Genomic DNA, 16,891 nt, shown 5'->3' with positions numbered 1-16,891 from the left:
GGTACACGTGTGTAAGAGCTCAATCTGTGGTCAAATAAAAAAAAATTGTGCAGCTCTGCCACTTGGTGGCGCTATAAGATGGAAAAAACATAAAAACAGCTATAACTATGCAAGTGTTAGTCCAATTGACCTGAAAATTCGTTTGCAGTGTCTTTGTCCAATTTGTCATAAGGGTCTATGAGGACACTGACGTATCTCAAAAAACATGGCCGCCATCAACCAATGAATTTTGAGCACCTATTAGACAAGGTTAACAGAGGCCGTTCGGAAAGAAACTCGGTGGGCATGTTTGACTCATGGCCCTAAAGGTCTGAAATAATTTTGAAAGAAATCGGCCACTAGTTGGCGCTAACGAATTTTATGGCTCTGTAATCACGTGGTGTTTCACACATCCGCACAACATGCATATCATTTGATAGATCTCCTCAATGCACAACTCTGCCTCAAGAACTATTGCTGTAAATCAAATTGTTCATTAAATATTCACAAATATGTTAACCTACTTTTGCAAACTAGTCCTAGGTTTTTTGCTCAATCTCGATCAAACCACTGCAGTAATATTCTCTGGACTCTCTAGATCAATAATTATCAAACAAATGTTGAATTTTGTTTTTTTGGTTAGCTATAACGGGGTCATTTAGAAAAGGGGCGTGGCCAAATATACCCAAAAGCCTATAAAACCTAAATGAAAACTCTAAACTTTATGAAACTTGGTGAAAACATGTTACAGATTACTCATAAGCATGCAAAGTTTCATGGAGATCGGATCATAGGTGGTGCTATAACAGTTAAAAAGACCTCAAAAACACAGTATTTCTACAGTAAATGATCTCAAATTGCAAAAAAAATTTCATATTCACACAAACACTAGATCTTCATATCATATGATAGATCTCCTCATTCTGAACAACTTTGCCTCTGGGACCAATGCTCTCAATCAAACTGTTCATTAAATATTTGAGATCATTTAAAAAAAAAACTTCTTTTGTAAACTAGTCGTAGGTTTTAAACTCAAAATCAATAAAATCAGTGCAGTACAGTTCTCTGGACTCTCTAGGTCAATAATTATCAAAAAACGTTCAACATTTGCATTTGGACAGTTATAACGGGGTCATTTCTTAATGCGGTCTTGATCTAGTGTACGCAAAAGTCTATTACACTTAAAAGAAAACTCAAAACATCACAAAACTATGTAAACTCATGCATTATATGATTCTAAACAATCATGCAAAATTTTATGTAGACTGGACCAAAACTGACACCGTAATAGTTAGGGGTGGGGGAAAAAATTAATACAGTATAGTATCGTGATATTTTCCGCGGCAATACTGTATCGATACACGGACACCATAAAATCCTTTAATGCACGGCAAGCCGTTGATTATCCCGCTTATTCCATGGTCATTTGCCAGTATTGACAACTTAAAGCTGTTTATGATGTTAGCAGCGCAATATTTAACCGGAAGGGTAAAAATGATGGCTATTTTCGTCAGTTACAGCTCGTTAGCTCTAGTTTTCTGCCAGCTTCAAATCAGATACAGAGATGAAATTGCGGTAAGACCCCATTTATTTGAATGAATTATCGATTGAGAGAGAGATGACAGTTGTGTGTGTGAATTACCTGCATCTGTGCGTCTCTCTCTACAAACTATGAAGCTGTTTAGTTACTTCAATTTTACCTCGTTGCTGAGGAAGATAATGAAGTGATCTAGTATCTAACTTCTAAATATCTTTAGATCATCGCAGTGCCAGTGAACACGTCCGAAATCTCTCTGCACTGTGTAAATAATGAGTGACGTATGCGCACGACAGATCGCTTACGCACATGTGTCTACTATCTATTTGTACTATCTATACTATATGTATAGATTCCCTATTCGGTTCGCCATTTTGGAATGTATCACGGCCCATAGAAACAGTCACTAATGAGGCATCTACTTGTATATATCTGTCTACTATGCCAGAGCACGTACACGCATCACGCGCCAGATGTTGTGAACGCGCTCAGACATTGCGGTGGTTCAGAGGTAAAAAATTATATAAATACTGTTCAGTTTCTTGCACAGACCGATCGTTTCGTGTCTTAAGACCTCAGTGTATCGTCACGAGCCGCAGGGTTTAATTTGGTTTTGTCTGTGTATGTTTTTTTTTACTCTCAAAGCCGTGGAGCCCATTGACTGCCATTACATGACTGACAGACTGCAACGGTTTGAGTTAAAAATCTTCATTTGTGTTCTACTGAAGAAACAAAGTCACCTACATCTTGGATGCCCTGGGGGTAAGCAGATAAACATCAAATTTTCGCTTGGAACTACATGGAATGAATGAAAGTAAAATGCTAAGAGCACAGCAGTGCATAGTATACCTGTTGTAGCACATTGTTTACTTTAAGAGTACATGTTATGTTTAAATAAAAATGTTACATTTAAATTAAATGTTACATTTAATTTTAATGTAAGACTGTTTTATTGTATCGTCACGAGCCGCAGGGTTTAATTTGGTTTTGTCTGTGTATGTTTTTTTTTTTACTCTCGGAAGCCGTGGAGCCCATTGACTGCCATTATAAGACTGATAGACTGCAACGGTTTGAGTTAAAAATCTTCGTTTGTGTTCTACAGAAGAAACAAAGTTACCTACATCTTGGATGACCTGGGGGTAAGCAGATAAACACCAAATTTTCATTTTTGGGTGAACTATTCCTTTAAGGTTGACTAGACTAGACTGTAATACAAATAGTTGAGTTTGCCAGGTGCATACAACATTTATGAAAGGTTTTCATGAAAGTGTGGGTCAGTTTGTCTGCTTGACAATCCCATTTTGCACTGCAACAATAAAATTGAAGTGAGAGAAACAAACTGAGAAATGTTTCTTTTTAGTTAAAACGGATGTTGCCATAGTTTTCGTTTGTGGACATAATTTGAAGTTAGAAAAAGGTAATTGCAATACATCGCAGAATATCGCAATATATTTAAAATCGCAATAATATTGCATCGTGACACAAGTATCGTGATAATATCGTATTGTGGGGCCTCTGGTGATTCCCACCCCTAGTAATAGTTATGAAGGTTAAAAACACTACATGTCTATGCTGCTTTCCCTGAAAGTGCAAATACAACCACTAGATGCAAAGGATCACTCATTGGCTCATTCTATCACTTATATAGTTCTTTTTAGTTCTTTTCTCAGGTTTTATTAGGTACTGATATTCAGATAGTTTAAAATCATCATTACATTTAAAATCACATTTAGTCAAAGCTTACCACTTCATATATACAGACATATAAGTTTTGACAATTATGCATGATTAAATTTAAACCTGAAAAATATTATAAACAGGACACTTCCAGTAAGCATTTTATAACATGCAAGTTATTTCAAATATCTATATCTACAACATAATGTGTGTCTGTGTGTGAGCATGCTTAGTCTGTATTAAGTAATAGAGTGTGTGTTAAGTAATATACAGTAGTTCAACCTTTTCATTACTCTGTGTGTGTCATATTCTCCATCATGGATGTGTTCTGGTTTCAGCCATATATTTCACGTTGGCTTAGACCCCTGACAGCACAGAAGCCATGAATGCCTTTAAGTTCTTGAACCCCAGTAATCGCTGCTTGCAGCTATATTTATTATTATTATTTTTTTATAATTTTTTTTTTTTTTTACTGAAGTAAAAAATTAGTAATTATAATATAAAAATAAGCATATTTTACATAAAAAATGTTACTTTTAGAGGTAAATAAATAAAAAAAACACAAAATTGTATAAAATGATCGTTTTTATTTTATCAAAGATAGTGATATGACATTTAGTAAAAATTGGGATCACATCTGAGACTTTTGTGTCCAAATTTTCCACGAAGGACCAATTAAGGGTTCCTATACAAAGAATGCTTGAGGGTTAAACAGAACTGGACACGTCTGTTCAAGGCTTTCCAGTAAAGGGAGAAGGACTTTACAGTTAAAAAGAAAATAATAATAAGCAGTGCTGAATATATTTGTATATTCTTTGAAACTTCTGTGGAACATGAAGTGAACATAAACTTTGTTATTTGAGTTCTGCCAGCATGCTTTCATGGCCTGAATGGGTGGTCAGTGAAGGAGAGCTTTGTAGGTTGCCGATGTCTTGTAAAATGTGCATTTTATGTTCTGTTAATTGGCAGTTGATAGGAGTTCCAGTGAACTGCAGTGGCTTTTGGATCTGGTACACAATGATCCAGTCCATTACATAAGGTCAGTAATGATATCAAACATTGTGTCTTCAGCTGTGTAATATTTGTTTGTATGTATGTATGTATAACTGTAAACTATTTTTAAAAATAATTTAAAATTATTGAATACTTTCATGACACATCACTTTATTCGATAACACCTGTTTAGTTTGAATGTGTTTTCAGTACATGGAAAGGATGAATGTTGTTTTATATTTTGATATCTCAAACCTCCAAAACGTCAGGTGGTGCAGCCGTCCACACATATGAACAAACTAAGAAAACTATTAAAAATTGTTTTTTATGATAAATACTAAATAAAATACTGTGGCATGATTTTATGTTTGAAACCTTTCCTATAAACAAATTTCACAAATACCAGTAGTTTTAAAGCTGTTGAGATTAGGGATGCTCATATTTACCGTTTAACCGTTAACCGAAAGTACGAATTTTAACCAATTAATACTATCAGTTAAACGGTTTAAAAGTTTTTTTTTTTTTTTCTGGTACGTTTTTTTTTCTTTCACAAATATATTTAAGTTTGCTGCATAGTAAAAGAAAAAAATAATGCTATACATACAGTATTTGTTTACTCACGGGCACAGAGTAAATCCATGAGTGAATGTATGTAAATTCTGAAAGGATTATAGCCTAGTGCGCAATGGGTGCACCCCTATATCACTGGAAAGCTGTCACTTATCTTACTGTAGATCATCACAATCTCACAAAGTTAAAGGGGTCATATAATGCTACATGCACTTTTACAAGGCCTTTCCTAATAATGTGTTAATTAGCAAGTTTCACGATGAATGCAGCTGAAGTAAACAGTCTCTGAGAGCGGCTCGGAAGAGAGGCTCAGCAGAGCTCATTAACATTTAAAGGAAAATGCTACAAATCTGCATGCTCTGAAAAGAGCTGTTTTTGACAGGGTAAAAAAGGTGTTTTTTACACTACCATTGAGAAATTTTAACCAAACTATGTTACAGACTTTTCATTAAGACCCTAAAGAATCATATCAACTTGTGGAAAATGGGCATCCTATGACCCCTTTAATTAAAAATAATCAAAGAAGCTTTACATTGCACAATTAATCTTTTATTTACATCATGTCTACACTTTCTTTGTTTTAATGAGAGAATTTGTGAACGTGTAGAACTCAGCACAACTGAACCGAACACTAGCATTTTGGGTGGTGAGTGGATTGCGTTCATGAAATCAACAGTCATTTTGGGTGGTGAGTGGATTGCGTTCATGAAATCAACAGACATCTGTGATTGGCTGTATTGCTCAACGCTGCTGCAAACACGCCTTGAATAGAAACATATGACCAGTGGATGAAAAGTCCAGAATAGTGGCCGACCGATACTGTTTTTTTGACTGCCAGTATCTTCGAAAGAAGGGTGGCTGATGGCAGATATAAAGCCGATATAATTGTATTTATTTTAATTAATATTTAAGAAATTTGAAATAATTTGAAAATGGATTAAAAATAAATGTGTAAAAAACATACTTGTACTTTAGATGACAAAGTATTTCTCATAAATAAATATTTAATTAAAAAGTAAGTAAACACTGTAACCAACTGGGTACTCAGTATTCTGGGAAGTTTGATATGCCTGTATCAAATTTTCATGTTGCGATTAATTGCTAATGCTTTTATTACGGTATACGGTATTATCACGATATTGAAATTAAGTTTAAAAAAAGTGCTGTCATAATACAGTATAACAGGTTTAATAACTTTTTTCTTATAACAAAAATAACTGAACATTTAAATGCAATAAAGCAATACAGAAACATTTATAAAGTTAAAAGTTTTACACAGATTAAAGTGCAAAAGAACTATAAAGACCAATAGGTATCACTTTACAATAAGACCTCATTAGTTAACCTTAGTTAATGCATTAACATTCACAATGAGCAATAGCTACATTTGCTACAGAAGTTATTAATCTTTGTTTAAAAATACAAGTCTTAGTTCATGTTAGCTCATTAAATAACAGCTGCAACTCTCGATTTTAACATCCTGTTATTAAATATTGGAATACCTAAGATTAATAAATGTAAAGAAAAATGTTTCATTGGCAGATTGTTAACTAATGTTAACTAATGAAGCCCTAATGTAAAGTGTGACCGAACAATAAAGAATCAAAACACTTTCAAACAATATCTAGGGCATGTTGTAGTCCAGATTAAAATGTAAAAAAAGTTTGAAAATAAATAGCCTATTAAGTCTAAATATTTAAGTATTTGGTGCTGTGATGAACATCATAGCAAATACACAAATCTGAATGGCTGTTTAAATAATTTAAACACGATTCAGAAACAGAAAGTAGTGCAGCTGCTTTGTTTACAGGGTTTCCGGGGTAACGGCTGCATTTAAATGAATTATTATTATTATTATTATTATTTCTGCAGTTTCTGTCAGAATGTGAAAGTGCGCTTTCATCCAGAGCGTCTCTCACATGTTCCACCATTTGCTTCACGTCCGCGCTTGTTTACATCGGAGTGCGCACGCGTCTTTCTCACAACTAGATTCGACTAAGTTTGCAAGGTTTGTGAAATTAAATGTTCATTAGACATTCAAAGATTTGTTTAAATTATGTAAATGCCTATTTGCTGAATGCTGACGGCAAACGAGAAAGTATTATAATGTTTGCCTTTCTATTACTATAAAAGCAATCGTTAAAATACTTTTTGTATACGTTTTAATTTCTTTGTTTAACGGTTCTATCTGATTATTAGACAGACTTCTATCCGTATTACACAGAGCTGTTAATGACGACAACAAACAAGAGGGAGAATGTAAGCACTGTGTGCTCAGGAGCTGCCATTCTCAGCAGCGCCAAAAGAAAAGTCCCGCCTCGAACGCATCAGCCAAACAGGAAAAACTTATCGGCCAATGCCAATATTTGAAAAATGCCAAATATCGGCCAATATATCGGCCTTGTTGATATATTGGTCGACTACTAGTCCCCGAACTGCAAATTGACGGGATTTGTGATGGTGTTTTTGACGCGGGTCTAACAGCAGGCAGCGCTCCAGTCTATCCGTACAGCATGTCGACACGTTACTTTATTTATATTATTTTATTCTGTTTTTGTTCTCAGAAGCGCTGCTGTTGCATGATAATTTGAGGATGTGTGAATCCAGGTTTTGCTAGCGTTTTATTTTGTTGTTATTACTTGTACACAGTAGTCAGACCTTTCACATTTTTAAATAGTAATATGGTAGTATATTCTCATGTTTTATAGTTAGCAGAGGAAAAGGGAGGGAAAATATTTTGTCAACCATTACATTGTTGTTAAATCACCATTAAGGGTGTGTGATATGACGATTTTTGATCGTGGTCGATAATGTCTCCACGATCTGCTTTTGAAGAAATATCGTAGTATCGTGCTACAGTGCACATTCTATCAGTTTCACATCTGGCGCTTCCGTCTCAATATACTGTACAACGCGACATACATTAACATCAAATGTTAACTCGGCAGTAGAGTTACACTCACAGGACACTGCACTTATTCGCAATCACAAAAGTGCATTATATGCATGTGCTTTAAAGCCTTGCCTGTTAAACGTTTCATTCACGTGCTGTTCTGATATGCTCTTTTTCTGAGCGTGTACACCGGAAGCACGCCTGATTACTGGACTCAGTTACCTTTCACGCTAATCCTGTTAAAAACACACAAGGTTTACATATAAACACAGTTGTTTATGTCTGAAGTGAAAGTAAACGGTTGAAAGAAAAATGGATACTTGCCTGTATATTAGATGTGTGCAGGTCTTATATATACACACACACACACAAACATTAGGGCTGCCCCTAATAGTCGACTAACGATTAGTCGACTAGAAGAGGCTTGGTCCACCAAAATTGTATTAATTGCTTAGTTGCAGAAATTTTTTTTTTTTTTAAATCCACAGGCGAAATCACACAGTCCGTAACAGACAGATCTTTAACGGCTAGTCTATGGTAATACAGTACATTGGGCAGGACAACAAAACGCTCATTCATCGACCTCAAATATGACATCATCTGAAATATGTAATTATTAGCAACTTTACATGGCCGCTCAATCTAATATTAACCTAATATTAAGGCCCTGTTTACACTAGTGCGTTTTCATTTTAAAATGGGTCTTTTAAAATGAAAACGATCCTCGTCTACACTGGCGTTTTCACTGCGTTTCAGAAATGATCTCCGTCTACACTACACAACCGAAAATGCATGTCACATGACCATTCATGCAGGTACAACCATAGATATGTACTGTATAGGTAGATTCCATATTATTTAGATGGCGGACGCGTCTGCGTGCTTGGAGCGGTCGAATGGGGAACCTACCTATACATGCAGCAGATCAGCATGTAGCAGTGAACAACACAGCACGGTGTCCGTCAGCAGATGTCGCTGTTTCAATGGCATAAATGTCTTTTTATTGTTGTTAGCATAACTGTTGCAAATACACATACATTTCATATTTTAAAAAGCTATATATATTCGTTTTTATATATTATATAGCATATTTTCAAAACTTTTAAAAATATAAAATGTATGTGTATTTGCAACAGTTATGCTAACAACAATAAAAAGACATTTATGCCATTGAAACAGCGACATCTGCTGACAGACACCGTGCTGTGTTGTCAATTGGAACATGCCAGCTGAAGATAATGAGGAAATTATGTCACTCTCTTTGCCAAGTGCATTCCAAACGGCTACATAATGGCATGCACGTGCCCTGCTCACTCCAAGGGCTCTGCCCTTCGAAGGGAGTAGGGCATAGAAATTATCACTTCCATTTGGAATTTGCCCTGTGAACTGTTCAGTACGAAAACACGTACCGTTACACCCCTAATACACACACACACACACACACACACACATACAGTGCCCTCCACTAATATTGGCACCCTTGGTAAATATGAGCAAAGGTGGCTGTGAAAATAAATCTTATCTTTATAAATTAAAAATACATTTTATCTTTCATTCAAAAATTGTAACTTATCATTGAAGTAAAACAATTGAAAATCTCATTGTGAAATAAATGCTTTCTCTAGTTTATGTTGGCCATAATTATTGGTACCCAATTATTGCAACATCCTTTTCCCAAGATAACAGGTCTGAGTCTTCACCTATAATGCCTGAAGAGTTTGGAGAACACCTGATAAGAGATCAGAGACCATTCCTTCATACAGAATCTCTCCAGATCCTTCAGATTCACAGCTTCATGCTGGTGCTGCTTCTCTTCAGTTCACCACACTCATTTTCTGTAGGGTTCAGGTCAGAGGACAGGGCATGAAGGCAGAAGCTTCATTTTGTGCTCAGTGACCCATTTTTGTGTTGATTTCTATGTTTGTTTTGGATTATTGTCCTGATGGAAGATCCAACCACGGCCCATTATAAGATTTCTAACAGAGGCAGTCAGGTCTGTTGGTATTTGATAGAATCCATGATGCCATGCATCTGAACAAGATGTCCAGGACCTTAGGCAGAAAAACAGGCCCACAATATTAAAGATCCAGCAGTATATTTAACTGTGGGCATGGGGTACTTTTTTCCCTGTTTGTACTAAACCTATCTGGTGGGTTTGCTGCCAAAGGGCTCTTTTTTTGTTTCATGTGACCATAGAAGCCAGTGCCATTTGAAGTTCTAGTCGTGTCTGACAACTGAATATGCTGGAGTTTGTTTTTGGATGAGCGAGGAGAATTTTTCTTGAAACCCTCCCAAATAACGTGATTATGTAGGGGCTGTTTGATATTTTTTTAGGCTTTCTGACCCCAAGACTCAACTTAATCTCTGCAATTCTCCAGATCCTTGGAGAGTCTTTGGCCACTCAAAACTCTCCTCCTCACCGTGCATTAGGAAGATATAGACACGTCCTCTTCCAGGCAGATTTGTAACATCTTTAGTTGATTGGAACCTCTTAATTATTGCCCTGATGGTGGAAATGGGGATTTTCAATGCTTTTTTTTCAATGTTCTTTGGTTTTACTCCTTGTGATGGATGATTAGGGGAATTTGGCCTGTGTTCCTCGTAATTATAATCCTGTGGAACAGGAAGTCATGGCTGGACAATTTCATGCTCCTAGTCACCCTGGTGTGCTAAAAAAATGAAAATATGAATGGGAATATACTTCAGAGATATTTTACTCATAAGAATTTCTAGGGGTTTGTGGCCAACATGCATTGAAGAAAAAAAAAATTTTCATCATGAGATTTTCTCCCCACTTTCAATTGTTTTACTTCAATGAAAGGTTAGAATGTTTGTGACTTTTTTTTTTTTTTGAATGAAAGATCAACAATGGAGATTTATTTTCACAGCCATTATAATGCCAAATAATAATGTGTTAGGGACTGTAGAGACTCTACAGTTTACTTTGCTAAGATTTCACTTCGAAATAAAATTAGGAATACACATATATATACTTACAAATATTTGGTTGTACCACTTGACATTTTTGGGTGAAACTTGTTTAAACGCATTGTTCCCAACTCAAAAATATGCATTACATTTATTTTGAAATGATTTTCAAAATGACTACTTGTGTGCTCAATTTGCATCTTCAGCTACATGCTGATACAAACTGTATGTCTGCTTAACTTGAATTTGACTTTTTTTGACAGCAAAAAAAAAAAATAATGTAAATGGAACTGTGGTGTAATTGTTAGACTAAACTGTGTTATATTGGAGGATCCTGAGATGAATCTTCAGATATATCCATTACTATTTAACTACTGTATGTTTTGTAAGATTTATTTTAGATTTTGATCATTCTGCCCTCTTTAGGCATGAGATTCTCAGCATGCTTGCCAAGAATCCACCTTTCACCAAAGCAGCGGATTCCTTGTTGTGTAATGAAGCTTTAGTGGACCAACTATGGAAGCTGATGAACTCAGGTAGAATGCATACATTGAATTTTTCTCCTCGTAAGTTCTTGTGGTGCTTATATGGACTTAATCCATCAATTTACCAAAGTTATCTAGGCCAAAAGCCCAAACAATCTCCATGTTTAGAGAGAGCATTTTGGGAATATGTACTCTCATTTAGTGAATCCCAGTCAATATACATTATACTAATACTAATGTTATGCAACTCTCCAGGTGGTTTGTTTTAAAAATGTCTCCCAGAATTCTTATTACATGTATTAATCCTCAGAACACTAGGACACCTTTACGTGCTGATTCTTAAAACACAAAAGAAAGTAAATCAATACCTTTGAACCCACATTACTTTATAACCTGTTTTAATTATTGGCGGTTTTTCTCAGGAACTTTCATAAATCTGTTTTTTGCAACCACTGGCAGTGTTTAAAAAAAGACTTAAAGATCGAAAAGAAGGTTTGTTTTTTGACAGGGAGGTCTTGTTCTGCTCCCACTGTGAAAAGATTTATTGTGATAAAACACTTCTGTTCATTCTGGGTTTGCAACCACTCTTGGCAGTACAAATGCTGAGCCATTGCCAGCTGTGATGAAAGTCAGTTCTCGTATATATTTGATTTAAGTGGTTGTAGGTGGTGGTCAAAAACTGTAATATTTTACCCCATGATCTTTTTTCTCAGTTCGTACGCTGTGGTTTCTCCAGTGCTTTTTGAAGTTGCACAGTCTGCTATTTTGTTTAATACACACACAAACGATCCAAGAACAAAGTATTTTCTCCAAAATGCATGACTGCATGTTTTTTTTTCTTTTTCAGTTTTGAAAATGGTGCTGTTGCATTAGGTTCTGTGCATAATTTGCTTTAAATCCAGTTGTGAATTTTTAATCGACATCTCATACCATTACCAAGACATGTTTTAGATCTCAGAAATGAATGCATTTTCTCTCTGTAATGTTTGTGGCTGATAGTGTTTCTGGAGTAGCGCATTGCCACAGAGAGTGGGATTTCCTAAGACGATTGACTTCACTGAACTTCCCCACAATTTGTTGATATGCAAATGTTTTTTTTTTCATGGCATTGCTGATTTCTTGATTTTGATTGGCTGACAGACATTTTAAGGTGTTTATTAATTTTCTATGGCTGCAATAGTATGTAGCAGTTCCAGGTTTGTTGACCACATTTTAGGGAAGCTAATATATACAGTCATTTATCAACCATTGAATTATTTAAAATCGAATGCATGCCATGCTTGCATCATGCATGCCTTAGATGTGCATACATTTTTCACAAAATTACCAGTCTGGTGAATTTATTTTATTTTGTTCACTTAATAATTTGGTATGTTGCAATTTACGTCTGTGTATGTGCCTTAGGTACCTGTCATGACTGGCGTTTGCGATGCGATGCAGTGAATCTGTATTACACTCTGTTTGGGCTGACCCGACCCTCCTGTCTGCCACTACCCGAGTTGGGTCTTGTGCTTAACCTGAAGGAGAAGAAAGCAGTTCTCAACCCAACCATCAAATCTGAGCAGGGCCCTGGAGGCCCAGAGGTGACCACAACCATGGCCTTTACCAGCACTGTAAACTTCCCACTTAAATTCCCAAAGTCCTATTACAATTTATTTTATTTTTTATTGTTGCTTAAAATTAAAGTAAAATGAAATTAAAGTTTATTAGTGCATAAAGTTGAGTGCAATCACATTCACTGATTGAGTTATATATTGATTTATGCAAACATGCATTTACTGAAGGTAATAAAAGTGCTTGCAAGGTATCAAAATGATAATATAAAACTTTTAGTTAAGTTTAGATTTTAGTTACACAGACACATGACACTCAGCACACGTCTTGTTTTCAGTTGGCTACAAACCAGAATCAAACCACAGGCTCAGGTGTCAGTGTAGGTGTGTCTTCCACTACTGTATTGCAAAGCACTTATGCTGCTACTGAGGTGAAACAGGTAAAGGTCAGGACACACCAAGCCGACTTCAAAGATCTAGCGGCAACAAAAGCCGACGGTTTTGTCGCCTCGTGTTGGCAGCGTCTGGACCAAAATCTGCACTTGAACACACCGCACAGACTACAGCCGACTGCAAACTAACACGTGCATTCTGCTCCTGCATGAGAGGAATTAGCAGTCTATATTAGCAGCTATCAATAGTAAATATTCGTTATTTAAAAGGAGAAAGCGAAACAAGGATGTATGAGATATACGCAGTTATACAAAACATAAAAAAAGCAGCGCTTGCTTACCATTTGAATATCAGTTACGTTGTTAACTTTCTTAATTTTAAGCAGCTCATGTTGTTATGAAAATAACCTATTGGAATGCTTGGGTAAGATCACGTAACATTAGAACAGCCCTCTGTCTGTGCCACCTTGATTTACTTATTTGTTTTCATCACTTTCCCTCTAATTCTCGAGCACTGACTCGTTCGCTAAACTGAACATCCAATCAGAGTTCTCTGTGCATCAACAAGCATCTGTCGAGCTAGTTTGTTTGGTGTGTTCCACACATCAGCTCTCGTCGGGCACATGTCGGCGCGAGTGAGAACTCTGATTGGATGTTCAATTAGTTGTAGATCTGAAAGCTGAATAAATAAGCTTTCCATTGATGTATGGTTTGTTAGGATAGGACAATATTTGGCCGAGATACAACTATTTGAAAATCTGGAATCTGAGGGTGCAAAAAAAAAAAACTATTCTAAATATTGAGAAAATCGCCTTTAAAGTTGTCCAAATGAAGTCCTTAGCAATGCATATTACTAATCAAAAAATAAGTTTTGATGTGTTTACAGAAGAAAATTTACAAAACATCATGATCATGGAACATGATCTTTACTTAATATCCAAATGATTTTTGGCATAAAAGAAAAATCGGTAATTTTGACCCATACCATAGCCATATATTGTTGGCTATTGCTACAAATATACCTGTGCGACTTAAGACTGGTTTTGTGGTCCAGGGTCACAAATTATGTTGTCTTGGAAGTCTTCCTGAAATGCAGCTAAAATGAATTGAAGTGGTTTCAATTCTATGCATTTGATGTCTAGACAGGTGAAAAGTGATGTTAATAAATAGTCAAACTAAGCAAATTTCTGAGCTACTACAAGGCTGAATCCAGTTAGTTATTTGCCATTTAATACGTAACCCAAAAAAAAAAAAAAAAGTCGTCTCACAGACAGTCACTGACTGACTGGGCAGAATAGCAGCAAGGCTAATGCTAATGGTTTTGGACACAGCCATAGACACTATGCTGCGTAAGCGTGGCCGTTGTTGGTTAAATGCAAATATATGTTAAATTCAAATATATTGAATTTAATTTATGCTGTTAGCTGGTTTTAAAAGAAACTCATACCAGAATGCTTAAAGATTAATACAGTACTGTCCCTGCAAACAGTGTAATAAAAAAATCTGAAGTGCCATCTGCTTGTTAAACATAATTTTAATTATTTTTTCTCATTAATCATTCTCAGCTGGAGGAGGAGCATGCTGTCATGGAGCCAGCATTGATTGGTGTGGCCATGGCCCCACTGGGTTTAAAGAGGAAGGCAGAGACTCCATTAAGTTCATCCCCTGAACCCGGACAAGTTATGCAAGAGGAGCCCAGTGCTAAAGCATCTGTTAAAAGCAAAGTGAGCAATTGGCTTTGAAATTTATTTAACCTTTTTACTAGATAGTCCCATTGAGATCAGTGATCTCTTTTACAAGAGAGAGACCTGGTCTTACAGTAGTAGTAGCTGCCTTACAAATCTCATAATTAAGATACAACATATAGAACACACATTAAATACAGAGGTAGTTTACAAAAAAAACAATCGCATACTCTTCCACATTCTTTGCGATGTTTTAAATTCATCAATAGATATAAATGTTCTATTAAATACAAATATGTTCAATAACGTGGTTATAATTAGATCCATGCTACGGTACCGTAAAAAAAAGAAAGCCCTAAAAATTTGAAATGTGTATTTAGTGCCAAATGTTCTAAAGACTACAATTCACTGTGTAGTACAATTCACTGTGTGTAGTTGAATCTCCACCGATTGGAGAAAATATGACTTCATCTTATAATGTTGTAGTGTACTGTAATGTTTTTCAACTTCTGTCAGTTTCCCACCCAGGAGGAGGAAGATATTGATATGGACACAGTTCATGACAGCCAGGCGTTCATCTACCACCAACTGAACATGTTGGAGAGACCCTCAACTCCAGGCATGACACAAATACTGCACGATTTCTACACACACTATCGACCACATAGCAGAAACAGGAAAAAAAATTTCAGAAACCGCTGGATGAATGAGTTATGTCTTAACTCTCTTGATAGAAATCAGGACATTGCTTCAACTTTTCTCTCTCATTTTTACAGGTAAAGAACCATCTTCAGTGGAGCAAGCCATGTTGTCCATGCCAGGAACACCCATGCCCACATTGAGCAAAGAGAGCACATCCTCTAAACATGGAGATCACCACCACCACCATCATCATCATGAGCACAAGAAGAAGAAGAAGAAGCACAAACACAAACATAAACACAAACACAAGCATGAGAGTAAAGACAAAGATAAAGACAGAGACTCTCACGCCTTTAGTAACAGCCCTGCCAGTGGCCGCTCCATTCGTTCTCCATCTCTGTCTGACTGATAACGGTGTCAGCCAGCGAAAGTAGTCTGAACTAACATTAAAATACACATTGTTTTAAGCATTTCTGATGTTTTTGTTCTGTTTATTGTTTTACAAATTATTGATTGCTGTAAAGGCATAGCAATAGCATCCAACTTGTAATATGTCAGTGTTTAAATGAAAAGTTCATTCGAAAATAATTTTTACATTTAAATAATTGATTAAAGAGTTTGTACAGTACACAAGAAGAAAAAGATTGTTCTGCAGTATCATCTGACCACACATAAAGCTGCTTGGTTTGTGGCCTCTTAACAGCAAACACACAGATTCACATACTCTCACCATCCTGGACCACTGGGGTTGCTTCCTGCCACTGAATCTCAAGATAAATGTAAACGTTCTGTAATTACTTTAATGAGGGAACATTTCACACTGTGGGCTCTATGGCCAACTTGGCTTGAGAAATCTTTTAAATAGGTGCTTCATTTGCAAATTTTAATTGTGAAGGGTCAGTTGAATATACTGCATAGTATAGTGTCTGGTACTTTTTTTTTTTAATGGAACATTACTCTTCCTTTGAAAATATACTCATTTGAGCCATAAATCATTTTTACCTACTTGACCTTTTGCGTTTGTTGTCTCCACTGTAGAGATTTTACTAGGAAGTTATTTTTGACTGATGTTTTGTTTGCATAAATTCATGAATACATTTTAAGCTTTTTATAATTTTGTTTTTGTTACCACAAAAAAACTTTGTTCCTAGTGTATGTTCATGAGTTTGAGCTTCAGTTAACAAACTAGAACTCAAGTTAGAGGAATAGGTAAAAATGTCATCGTTCATTATTTCTCTGATGAACATGCTTGCACATATGTATGCTTGTGGTATGCGGCAATCTGTCTAGTGCATACCAGAAAACAAATATAGATGATCAAATGGACATTGTATTGTTTGCTGTAAGCTTATTGAAACTGGCGTTTGCCAAGCACATGAGTACCCTGTTATTAAAGGGATAGTTAATCCAAAAACGGATATACTGTTGTCATTTACTTGCCCTCAAATTGTGCCAAACCTGTATCAATTTCTTTCTTCTGTTGAACACAAAAGATGGTCTTTTGAACAGTCTGAAAACCAATAAAGGAATCTTACTGTTAAACATTCATTATATTTA

The 16,891-nt window shown here is 35.9% G+C and overlaps 1 protein-coding gene across 1 annotated transcript in view; it reads left to right on the top strand.

The window, feature by feature from the left end:
* taf2 (TAF2 RNA polymerase II, TATA box binding protein (TBP)-associated factor) overlaps window positions 1-16,437 on the top strand; it is an 80,134-nt gene extending 63,697 nt beyond the window's left edge. The window contains exons 21-26 of the mRNA XM_016574918.1: window positions 4,163-4,232; window positions 11,004-11,113; window positions 12,467-12,675; window positions 14,573-14,731; window positions 15,221-15,311; window positions 15,469-16,437. Coding sequence (XP_016430404.1) covers window positions 4,163-4,232; window positions 11,004-11,113; window positions 12,467-12,675; window positions 14,573-14,731; window positions 15,221-15,311; window positions 15,469-15,743 — 914 coding nt within the window. The 3' untranslated portion in view covers window positions 15,744-16,437. The remainder of the gene's footprint in view (window positions 1-4,162; window positions 4,233-11,003; window positions 11,114-12,466; window positions 12,676-14,572; window positions 14,732-15,220; window positions 15,312-15,468) is intronic.
* Window positions 16,438-16,891: the final 454 nt, after the last annotated feature.

The sequence above is a fragment of the Sinocyclocheilus rhinocerous genome, unplaced genomic scaffold (genome assembly GCF_001515625.1).
Source record: "Sinocyclocheilus rhinocerous isolate Xijiao unplaced genomic scaffold, SAMN03320098_v1.1 scaffold1705, whole genome shotgun sequence".
NCBI classification, from domain to species: domain Eukaryota; kingdom Metazoa; phylum Chordata; class Actinopteri; order Cypriniformes; family Cyprinidae; genus Sinocyclocheilus; species Sinocyclocheilus rhinocerous.
Note: the sequence above shows the minus strand (reverse complement) of the source record. Positions and strands in the feature narration are given on the sequence as shown.